At 38.0% G+C, this 12,349-nt stretch overlaps 1 protein-coding gene across 5 annotated transcripts in view; it reads right to left on the bottom strand.

Annotated features, from left to right (window-relative positions):
• GSAP (gamma-secretase activating protein) overlaps window positions 1-12,349 on the bottom strand; it is a 217,702-nt gene that overhangs the window by 18,842 nt on the left and 186,511 nt on the right. For all 5 annotated transcript variants that reach the window (XM_081535704.1, XM_081535705.1, XM_081535708.1 and 2 more), the window contains 4 exons: window positions 9,683-9,811; window positions 8,618-8,676; window positions 7,908-7,939; window positions 6,047-6,108 (listed from right to left, as the gene is read on the bottom strand). In XM_081535704.1, coding sequence (XP_081391830.1) covers window positions 6,047-6,108; window positions 7,908-7,939; window positions 8,618-8,676; window positions 9,683-9,811 — 282 coding nt within the window. The remainder of the gene's footprint in view (window positions 1-6,046; window positions 6,109-7,907; window positions 7,940-8,617; window positions 8,677-9,682; window positions 9,812-12,349) is intronic.

Below are 12,349 nucleotides of genomic sequence, written 5' to 3'. Positions count from 1 at the left end.
TAGAAATGGAATTTCTTGGGTCCTGTACTTAGACTTACAGAGACACTGCTGAAATTCCATCTACTGAGGTTATATTAATACTAATTTCAAATTCCATTGCATGAAACTGTCAAATTCCCCATACTCTGACCTTTCCTAATAAAATTTTTAATTTTTGTCAATTTGATAGGCAAAAACAAACAAAAAAAATACTTAATTCTGTTTGTCATTTGGTTATAGCAATGTTAAGTATTGTTTTTCTTTCTCTGCCCCAACTCGAGATGTTTTCAGCCTAAATTAACTTTTGAAAATTCATCGGTAACAGTTTTTGTTCATTTCCCTTCTGGTATGTTGTTCTCTTACTGATTTATAAGCTTTATTTATATGCCAAATATTATCCTTTTATCACATTATGTGGCAAATATTTTTTTCTAAATATTATTGCTTGCCTTTTTGTTGTTCTGTTTCAGGATTTCAATCTTCTCCAATATGTTTACATTCAATAATACACTTGAAAAGCTTTCTCAGTATTATTTAATTGTCCACTTATTTAAATTATTTCAGTTTAATTTTTTATATTTATATATTAAATTTATTTAACATACACATTATATTAATTTTTGGGGGGAGTCAGGTATATTTCTATTTTTTATTTTTTAATAAATTTATTTATTTTAGTTGGGGGCTAATTACTTTACAATATTGTAGTGGTTTTTGCCATACGTTGACATGAATCAGCCATGGGTTTACATGTGTTCCCCATCCTGAACACCCCTCCCACCTCCCTCCCCATCCCATCCCTCTGGGTCATCCCATTGCCACAGCCCTGAGCATTTGTCTCATGCATTGAACCTGGAATGGTGTTCTGTTTCACATATGATAATATACATGTTTCAATGCTATTCTCTCAGAACATTCCACCCTCACCTTCTCCCTCAGAGTCCATAAGACTATTCTATGCAACTGTGTCTCTTATTCTGTCTCACATATAGGGTTATCGTTACCATCTTTCAAATTCCATATATATGCATTAGTATACTGTATTGGTGTTTTTCTTTCTGGCTTACTTCACTCTGTATAATAGGCTCCAGTTTCACCCATCTCAATAGAACTGATTCAAATGTATTCTTTTTAATGGCTGAGTAATATTCCATTGTGTATATGTACCACAGCTTCCTTATCCATTCGTCTGCTGATGGACATCTAGGTTGCTTCCATGTCCTGGCTATTGTAAACAGTGCTGCGATGAACATTGGGGTACACGTGTCTCTTTCAATTCTGGTTTCCTCGGTGTGTATGCCCAGCAGTGGGATTGCTGGGTCGTATGGCAGTTCTATTCCCAGTTTTTTAAGGAATCTCCACACTGTTCTCCACAGTGGCTGACTAGTTTGCATTCCCACCAACAGTGTAAGAGGGTTCCCTTTTCTCCACACCCTCTCCAGCATTTATTGCTTGTAGACTTTTGGATAGCCGCCATTCTGACTGGCGTGAAATGGTACCTCATTGTGGTTTTGATTTGCACTTCTCTGATATGAGTGATGTTGAGCATCTTTTCATGTGTTTGTTAGCCATCTGCATGTCTTCTTTGGAGAAATGTCTGTTTAGTTCTTTGGCCCATTTTTTGATTGGGTCATTTATTTTTCTGGAATTCAGCTGCAGGAGTTGCTTGTATATTTTTGAGATTAATTGATTGTCTGTTGCTTCGTTCATTATTATTTTCTCCCATTCCAGAGGCTGTCTTTTCACCTTGCTTATAGTTTCCTTTGTTGTGCAAAAGCTTTTAATTTTAATTAGGTCCCATTTGTTTATTTTTGCTTTTATTTCCAATATTCTTGGAGGTGGGTCATGGAGGATCCTGCTGTGATTTATGTCGGAGAATGTTTTGCCTATATTTTCCTTTAGGAGTTTTATAGTTTCTGGTCTTACGTTTAGATCTTTAATCCATTTTATTTTTGTGTATGGTGTTAGAAAGTGTTCTAGTTTCATTCTTTTACAAGTGGTTGACCAGTTTTCCCAGCACCACTTGTTAAAGAGATTGTCTTTTCTCCATTGTATATTCTTGCCTCCTTTATCAAAAATAAGGTGTTCACAGATGCGTGGATTTATCTCTGGGCTTTCTATTTTGTTCCATTAATCTATATTTCTATCTTCGTGCCAGTACCATACTGTCTTGATGACTGTGGCTTTGTAGTAGAGCCTGAAGTCAGGCAGGTTGATTCCTCCAGTTCCATTCTTCTTTCTCAAGATTGCTTTGGCTATTCGAGGTTTCTTATATTTCCATACAAATTGTGAAATGATTTGTTCTAGTTCTGTGAAAAATACTGTTGGTAGCTTGATAGGGATTGCATTGAATCTATAGATTGCTTTGGGTAGTATACTCATTTTCACTATATTAATTCTTCCAATCCATGAACATGGTATACTTCTCCATCTGTTTGTGTCCTCTTTGATTTCTTTCATCAGTGTTTTATAGTTTTCTATATATATAAGTCTTTTGTTTCTTTAGGTAGATATATTCCTAAGTATTTTATTCTTTTCGTTGTAATGGTGAATGGTGTTGTTTCCTTAATTTCTCTTTCTGTTTTCTCATTATTGGTATATAGGAATGCAAGGAATTTCTGTGTGTTAATTTTATATCCTGCAACTTTACTATATTGATTGATTAGCTCTAGTAATTTTCTGGTAGAATCTTTAGGGTTTTCTATGTAGAGGATCATGTCATCTGCAAACAGTAAGAGTTTTACTTCTTCTTTTCCTATCTGGATTCCTTTTATTTCATTTTCTGCTCTGATTGCTGTGGCCAAAACTTCCAAAACTATGTTGAATAGTAGTGGTGAAAGTGGGCACCCTTGCCTTGTTCCTGATTTTAGGGGAAATGGTTTCAATTTTTCACCATTAACGATAATGTTTGCTGTGAGTTTGTCATATATAGCTTTTATTATGTTGAGGTATGTTCCTTCTATTCCTGCTTTCTGGAGGGTTTTTATTATAAATGGATGTTGAATTTTGTCAAAGGCTTTCTCTGCATCTATTGAGATAATCATATGGTTTTTATCTTTCAATTTGTTAATGTGGTGTATTACACTGATTGATTTGCGAATGTTAAAGAAACCTTGTATTCCTGGGATAAAGCCCACTTGGTCATGATGTATGATCTCTTTAATATGATGTTGGATTCTGTTTGCTAGAATTTTATTAAGGATTTTTGCATCTATGTTCATCAGTGATATTGGCCTGTAGTTTTCTTTTTTTGTGGCATCTTTGTCTGGTTTTGGAATTAGGGTGATGGTGGCCTCATAGAATGAGTTTGGAAGTTTACCATCTTCTGCAATTTTCTGGAAGAGTTTGAGTAGGATAGGTGTTAGCTCTTCTCTAAATTTTTGGTAGAATTCAGCTGTGAAGCCGTCTGGTCCTGGGATTTTGTTTGCTGGAAGATTTCTGATTACAGTTTCAATTTCCGTGCTTGTGATGGGTCTGTTAAGATCTTCTATTTCTTCCTGGTTCAGTTTTGGAAAGCCATACTTTTCTAAGAATTTATCCATTTCTTCCAGGTTGTCCATTTTATTGGCATATAGCTGTTGGTAGTAGTCTCTTATGATCCTTTATATTTCTGTGTTGTCTGTTGTGATCTCTCCATTTTCATTTCTAATTTTGTTGATCTGATTCTTCTCCCTTTGTTTCTTGATGAGTCTGGCTAATGGTTTGTCAATTTTGTTTATCTTCTCAAAAAAACAGCTTTTAGTTTTGTTGATTTTTGCTATGGTCTCTATTTTTAATTTTTGTCAATTTGATAGGCAAAAACAAACAAAAAAAAATACTTATTTTGTTTGTCATTTGGTTGGCAATGTTAAGTATTGTTTTTCTTTCTCTGCCCCAACTCGAGATATTTTCAGCCTAAATTAACTTTTGAAAATTCATTGGTAACAGTTTTTGTTCATTTCCCTTCTGGTATGTTGTTCTCTTACTGATTTATAAGCTTTATGTATATGCCAAATGTTATCCTTTTATCACATTATGTGGCAAATATTTTTTTCTAAATATTATTGCTTGCCTTTTTGTTGTTCTGTTTCAGGATTTCAATGATTCTTCTCCAATATGTTTACATTTAATAATACACTTGAAAAGCTTTCTCAGTATTATTTAATTGTCCACTTATTCAAATTATTTCAGTTTAATTTTTTATATTTATATATTAATTTTATTTAACATACACATTATACTAATTTTTATATTAGATTCCTTAATCTGATATTTCTATGGCATACAGTGGTATTTGGGGTGGGAAAAATCTAATTTAACTGACTTTTCAAAATAGTCAACCACTGATTCAACGGACTAACAATTATTTCTTTTCACATTGATTTTTAAATATTTCATTTATCATTCACCAAATATTCAAAAGTAAATTAGAATTTCCTATCTTTGTGTTAGTGCCATATTTTTCCAATTATTGTAGATCAAAAGCACATTTAGATATCCCATAATGTCGGTCCCACTCTTCCTTATTTTTTTAAGTGAGTCACTTAGTCAATTGTCAGAGAAATTTCATTGGCTTTTTGTTTGTAATTTCATTAAATCTAGATGCTAAGGATTTGGAAGTTTTATACTGTTTTTCATCATCTTTTCTAACTCATTAATTCTAATAAAATGAAAATAAATATAGCATTGTCAGCTTACTAACTTACATTATTATTTTTATTCTTTATTTTTAAAATTTTATTATTTTCCATTTTCCCAGTTGATTATTTTGTTGTTGCATTAGACAATTATACCATCTTCTTTTACTCTTGTTTCTTCTTTCATTGGCTAGAATTTTTAGGATAATGTAAAATTTCAGTGAAAACAGCAAGTATACTTAGCTTCTTTCTGATTTTAATAGGAATGCCTCCAAAGTGGGATTAAGAAGGATGTTGACTACTAGTACGAGACTATACTTTGTTTAAAATTCCAAGAGTGGAATTATACTTTCATCAACTTTTAGCACCCATAGAATCATTTTTGCCTCTTGGACTCAGAGATATGATGAACTACATTAATATATTTTCTAATATTAAGCCTTCCTGGAAATAAGCCCATGTGGCCAAGTTGTATTTTCAAACAGAGTATTGGAAAGTATTTTAATTAAGCTTGTGGTATCTATATTCACAAGTAAAAGTGGTCATTGTCAGATTCTGGTTTAAAGATTATGCTTTTTAAAGTGAATAAAAAGCTTCCCATCTGTCTTCAAAAATACTTTATATAATATGAGAATAATCTAGTCTTTAAAAGTTTGAAAGAACTCATTAGATAACTTGAGGCCTTTTTTAGAGATAATCTTTGACATTTTTTCTAAATTATTTTATGGTTATTATACTTTCAGGTTTTCTATTTCTTCTGGGCTCAAGTTTGTAATTTCTATTTGCCAAGGAAACATTGTTTAACTAGAATTTTTAAGTGTATGGCTATGTATTTACACATATTTTCCTCATATTTTTAAACTAGCCTTATCTAAGTTAATAAATTATCCCATTCGTAAGCCTGCACAGCATTAAAAATATGTTATTAAATTTTTTTAAAACTAGTTTTTCAGTTGAAGATGTTTTTCAGATTTAGATGTTTAACTAGTTGTTTTTTGTTTTTTTTAAGATTTTGGATTTATTTGCCAATTCTGCTCTTTAATTAATTTATTTTGATTTACATCTTTGGTCTTCCTAGCTGTAAGACCTCTTGAGAAAGAATACTTTATTCCTTTGTATTTTAAACCCAAATGCAAAGGCCACAGAGATGTTGGTCTTTCCTGTTTTAAATACTCTCAGTGCTATACATTTCTTTATGATGCTTTATAATTATACATTTATTGGGGTGACTGATTAATTTGTGTTTCTCTCACAAGACTACAAATACCAAGAGAGCAGAAATTATATATGTGTTCCTTACCAGTGAACACGCAGGTCCCTACAGTGAGTGGATGGCAACAACCATGTGTTGACAGAATGAATGAAAAACAAGATCAGAATGAGAAATACAATCTAGCCCTTCCCCCTTTCCTTGGAGCTCACTGTTTGCCAGCACCAAACGTCCCACTTACCAGCCCGATAAGCAGCTTCTGGTGGTTGTCTTCCTCCTGGAAGAGGGGTGTTAATCTTGGCTCTGAAATTAAACAGAGCGATAGTCAAGCAGGGTGGTTTTTAGGAAATGACCAGAAGGAAGAGGCCTCAGTCTGGGCTTCCTTTCTCTGAGTCATTGGGAAAATATATCACTTTCCTGATGGGATGAAAACTTTTCATTCAGTGTGACCTTGTCCTACACGCTGCAACTTATCACTCAGGTGATATGCAGGGAGTGCTGTGAACCAGAGAGAGGCACAGACTGTGAAAGGAAGAAAGAACACAAGGCACACATTCCCAACACCAACACCCTCTGGCTTCAATTTCTCTTCAGTGTGGAGACTCGTCCCAACACCAATACCCTCTGGCTTCAATTTCTCTTCAATGTAGAGACTCGTCACTGAGATCCTCTGCTTCACAGGAGACTAAACAACTCAGGTCCTCTCTTAAACCTAAGGAGTGGCAAACCCAGGAACAGGGACTAAGTGGAAGGATCACGTGACTCCCTTCTTTCTGACTCCAACTTGTAGTTTATAGAGTTACTGAGGTGAGGGGACCAGTCACTGCAGTCAACTACTGCAGCAAATAATAATTGGCAAAAGTTATTAGACTGAAAATGTAGTTAGACTGAGATGGAAAAGTGGCATGTAAGGTTAAACCAAATGGCACTTTCTCCACCATGATTTGCACTGTGCCAGCAAGACTGGAGGGGCAGGCAAACGCTGTCTCTAGGAAGATCTCCTAGAGCACCTTCGTGCCCCATCGTCCTCTGCCAGAACCTGCATCACAGTGCTGGTCAAGAGGTAGAACTGCCCTGGTCAGGGAGCTGAGGACTCCTTTCAGGAGGGCACAGATGCTTCTTGACTCCTTGGGATAAATCCTAACTGGATCCTACACAACCTTCATGAAAAATTCAAAACTAGAGCCCAGCAGTTTTCATGGTTGTTCCGCATTTCACAAAGAATGTTCGCTTCTGACAGTGACTTTCTTCCTAGGAAGCTAGCACAAACAAAGAATGTGAGAGGAAGCAGTGAGTTCCCTAAAGTGCATCAAGAGAGAATGACTAGTAATAGATGCAAACGGCCCTGAAGTACAGAAGGAGCAGAAGGAGCTCTAACAAGCTGTGGGAGCAGAGGACACAGAAACCTCAGCCAGACTAGTCACACTTCCCATACTACAAATCCCTGAGCGATGCAAGGGGAGCCTGCAAGCATCCTCGCACCCCTGGCTGACTGCTCCTGCCTGGGGTTGGTGGCAGAGCCCTGGCTTCAGGCCGGGACGACCTGTTCCCCCAGGGCTGCTCAGTAACGTCACTGCTCACGTGGCTGTGTGCACAGCTGCAGGATGTGCAGCAAAGCACTGTATAAAATAATTTCCATTAGGGTTACCCAGCATATACCTAAACATCCAAGCCCATAAAACAACATAAAAATAACAGCTTTAAAAAAAAAAAAAAAAGTGAGGCTGACCTTTAAGAGGTGTGAAAGAGTCCCACAGATAGACAGCTGGAGAGAGAATAGCTCTAAGTCAAGAGAACTACACCCTGAGAATACAGCCAGTGAGCACGTTAATTAGATCAGTTCTATGGGGAAACAGGAGGAAAACCTACAGTCAGGGAGTCCTCCAGCAAAAGCACATTCAGCAGCTGTTCCCGAAGGACCTGGTGCCAAAAGAGACATGGAAGAAACTGGGAACCGCTCTGACAGGAAGACAGTAAAGGGTGTTGTCTTCACTGAGCTAGTGGAAGTGATTTCCCTGCCAGCCCACAGTGGGAGGAAGAATGGTGTTACAAACAAACAACTGACTCAAATCCAGAAAGCTTTATTACAGGTCTTTTCTTACCCAAATTCCTTGCTTCTAGGTTAGAAATCACCCTACAAGAAAAATTAGCCAATGTTATGCACACAGGAAACATTAATAAAAAAACAACCCACAATACGATACAAAGATATTGTCGTTTAAAAACCCATAAAACCACTGCAGAAACTGTTCTCAGGCTGCTGAAAACCTCAAAAACTTTAATCAACTTGGCAAAAGCCACATTAAGCAATTATAAAATCTCAAAACTCTTCAGTGCAAACAATGACGGTAATTTAGAACAATTGCAGCTCTCATTATTGGAAATAATGGGAACAGAAAATAGAACAGGGGTTGGAATGGGGCCTATGCTTGTAGAACTCCGAGATGACTCATCTACTCAGAAAATATGCTTTCAAAATAAGAGCAGGTTCACCAGCCGACTAACTCTTGTTTAAAACCAACCCACTACTTGTGCCCCTGCAAAGTGCTCTATTGATAAGAGCTTTCATTCCCACTTATTCCTCCTGAGCCATCCATCCCCAGGATGCAAATCTAAAAGGTTTAACGTATAAACTTTTCCCACAACAAACTCTAGCTCCAATCTCTAGAACAGGGCTCGGGTGGCTGCTGACAGCATCATCTCATTGAGAATACACAACAAAAGTAATAAGCTACTTCCCTGAAAGGCAGCCAGCAAAGTAATTACAAAAGATAGCCATCTTATAGCTACAATAATCCTTCATTTTACTTACTTTACTGCATTATCAAGAATATTTCTCACATACACCGTAGACCTTCTTTTTCCTGTTTTCTAGGAGTGAAAATACATCAGAGGTGTGGAAGGTGAAGGTTTTGTGGGTAACATTTTTCACATTAAGGTCATAATACAATATAGTTTCCCTTGTGGCTTAAAAAACTTTTATTCTGAAACTATTACAAGTTTTCAGGGAGCTGTAAGTCCAACTATATTTTATATATCAATACAATAACACTACAACTATATCCAACAATGCTGCAGAGAGAGCTCACATACTCTTCACCCAGTCTCTCCCAGTGTTCATAACTTATATAAACAACAACAGTACAATACCCAAATCAGTGAGCATACAGTTCTGTCATTTTATCACATGTATAGATTCACGTATGACAACGTACAACCATAATCCAAATACAGAACTGCTCCATCACCCCAAAGATCTCCCTTGTGTTACCCCTTTATAGGGGTCATATTCACTCTTTTGCTTTCAACCATTCCTAACCCATCTGTCTGTGCTCAGTTGATCAGCCGTGTCTGACTCTTTGCCACTCTATGGACTGTAGCCAGCCAGGCTCCTCTGTCTATGGGATTTCCAGGCAAGAATCCTGGAGTGGGTTGCCATTTCCTCCTCCAGGGGATCTTCCCCATCAAGGGATCAAACCCACGTCTCCTGCACTGGCAGGTGGATTCTTTACCACTAAGCCATCAGGGAAGCCCTCCCTAACTCCTAGCAATCACAAATTTGGGAACATATAGATTTTTTAAAATCATTTTTTAACTATGTAAGTAATGCAAAAACACATCTGAGACTCGAATGTGAATCCCACTTCTACTATGAACGTATTGTGTGTGTCCCTTAACCTCTTTGCACTTTAATTTCCTCTTGAAGAAAAAGAGATCACAGAAGCACCTTGGTCTGCCTACTGAGGATCAGCAGCACTAATCAACAGTGCCTGGCAACAGTGGAGCGTGCTGGACCTAAGCCAGCTTTATGACCTAAGGGCCTCACCTAACCTAATCTGCTGGGCTTCTTGCTCTCCTTTTAGGAACCCACACATACCTCTTCTGAGATCAGGTTGTGCCACTCTCTCCTGACCACGTTGTTGCTATAGTGTAAGTGTGGTTTGGAGTACTTAACATATTCCAGGTTGGAGTTCAGTTTCTCCCAGTAGCCCTTAAAGCTATGCACCTGTAAGAGACAAAAACATCAGTGGGCTTGAGAAGCAGGTCCTGTGGCCCAAACTACATGGCACGGCCCGTGCAAGCCTTGCTACAAAGCTCTCATGAGGCAGCATTTCTGAGCAGATACTTCCCGCAAGGGATGGCAGTCTTGTCCCAATAGGAATTCTAAAACAGACTCAAAGAGGCTTGCCTCCCTCCCTTTCTTTTCGAGCCCCTTTTACACACAGAGAGAGCTGCTCACTTCCCTAAGCCAGTGTGACTTCCCCTGGGTGAGGGCTAAGCAGGGAAGCCTGCTTTGAACACATCAAGTCATTTCCTCCCAGAGACCCACTCTGACTCAGGTTATATCAACGATGCCATGTTCAGTGACAGAATGGTCACAAGATTTGGAGCACATGGAAGCATAGGTTTACTTTCCAGTTAAGTTTATTTACTTCCAAAGGGTCTTTTTCAAAACTCAAGAATCAGAAAGGTGAAGTGAACTCCTTTCACACTCAGTTGTCAACTACTTCAAAATGGAATTAGCTGGCAACCATCCCCCTCTAGGTTTTTGACATATTGATATCACTGTACTAGTCCAAAGCAAAAAATATTCATTATGTTCATTTTAAAATAAAATGCTATAGTAATCCATTTTTAATGTTAAAGGATATCCTGACAAAAAATTGTTTTTGCAAATTAATGAAGACAGATTCATGATACCTATTATCTTGCCAAAATATATGCATTTATAAAAGATTTGACTGGGATCAAGGGTGCAATGTGTGGCCAGGAAACAAAGCGAGCTTAATGCCTATGGTGGGAACAGACTTGGCTGTATGACAAGGGGAAAGAAAAGAGAACTTAAAAAAAAATGTCCCATCAAGAAAAAATGCCCTTTGTTAAGTAATCACGCAAATTCTTATTGAAAGCACAGTCACAAGTGGCTTAAAATGGATACCGGAGTATCAGGAAAGTGAGTTATATAACAAAACGAACTTGCTGTTTTAGAAGCTTGAAAGGCCTGTCCAGCCAACACCCATTTTCACAGAGACAGGAAGAGCTATTTCCAAGAAAGTGTTATTTCAAGAGGAAATCGGAACCCTGGAGTCAGGTCCCACTCTCCACCTGACCTCTCTCTCTTATCTTTTCTTTCCTTCTCCATGCATGGATAGTGAATATATCTTTGTCCACCACTTTGTCTCCCTTATATTGAAAGAACAATAATGAAAGCAAACCTTGTAGACAATTGACAGAATTAGGACCCCGACAGGAAGTCACTGCAGCTTTTCTTGCTGCAGCTATTCTACATCTGAGCTTAGGCAACTAGTGCACAAAGCCAGCAAATTAACTGGTGTTGTGGTGACATCTAGTGGTCATTTATGCAATTAGTTCTGCCTGCTTTGCATTGGAGTCCCACTGCACGGTCCACTCAACCTTGCCCAGGATGAGACAGGGGAGGGAGGGATGATGGTGCCCTACCTGTGCAAGACCCTCTTCTCCTCAGGCCAAAGGCGTCCTTCTGTCAGAAGTCCCTATTTTCATACTCACACTGTGGCTCCCAAGAAAAGATCTCTCCCAAACTACCTTCCTCTCACCCTCACCCCATTAAAAAAGTCCCTTTCCTCATAACCTTGTCTTAGTTGAGAATAAGCAGATAAAACAAGTCCAAGGACATGCTTCAGAGGCGATCCTGAGTCTATTGATTGTATGTAAAACAGAGTATGTGTTCTTATGATCACTTTGCTGGGATGAAGGTCTACAGCTCATATCAGAGTTTCAGAGGAATCCACAGTTTAAAGTAGTTTAAAACTACGGAGGTAGAAGGAAACATTATCTAATTTTAAAACAATAACTTACATTTAAATAAGGATAGCCAAAAAGCCCCAGAAATATTTTAATATTTGTAGGTCTATTTAATATGTGTAGGTCATTGAAGAAGGTTACTGGGCTAGATGTTATGATATAGATATTGAGAGAGTGCAAACAGTTAATGGCATATGTCACTACTTGGTATCTATGAGATAAGTGATGCAATTTTTTAAGCTATGAAAATTCACAAAGATCATTATAAATTGGGAGGTCTATTTGGAAGTCTGTGCTTAGTCACTCAGTCATATCCAACTCTTTGCGACCCCATGGACCGTAGCCAGCCAGGCTCCTCTGTCCATGGGAATTCTCCAGGCAAGAATATTGGAGTGGGTTGCCATTCCCTCTTCCAGGGGATCTTCCCAACCCAGTATCGAACCCAGGTCTCCCACATTGTAGGTGGATTCTTTACTGTCTGAGCCACCAGGGAACCCCACGAATACTGGAATGGGTAACCTATACCTTCTCCAGGGGATCTTCCCGACCCAGGAATTGAACTAGGGTCTCCTGAACTGCAGGTGAATTCTTTACCAGCTGAGCTACCAGGGAAACCCATTTGGAAGTCTGGGAAATAGATAAGCCCCAGAAGATGAAAAAGAATACATAAGTGAAGGGTGAAGAGAGGGTGTTCCAGGTACAGCTCCTAGGAAATGAGCAAAGATTCAGACCATAGACAGAGCTTTAGAAAAAGGAGAGA

The sequence above is a fragment of the Giraffa tippelskirchi genome, chromosome 10 (genome assembly GCF_054371585.1).
Source record: "Giraffa tippelskirchi isolate mGirTip1 chromosome 10, T2T-mGirTip1v1.2.pri, whole genome shotgun sequence".
Classification (NCBI taxonomy): Eukaryota; Metazoa; Chordata; class Mammalia; order Artiodactyla; family Giraffidae; genus Giraffa; species Giraffa tippelskirchi.
This window is presented reverse-complemented; position numbering and strand designations above follow the sequence as displayed.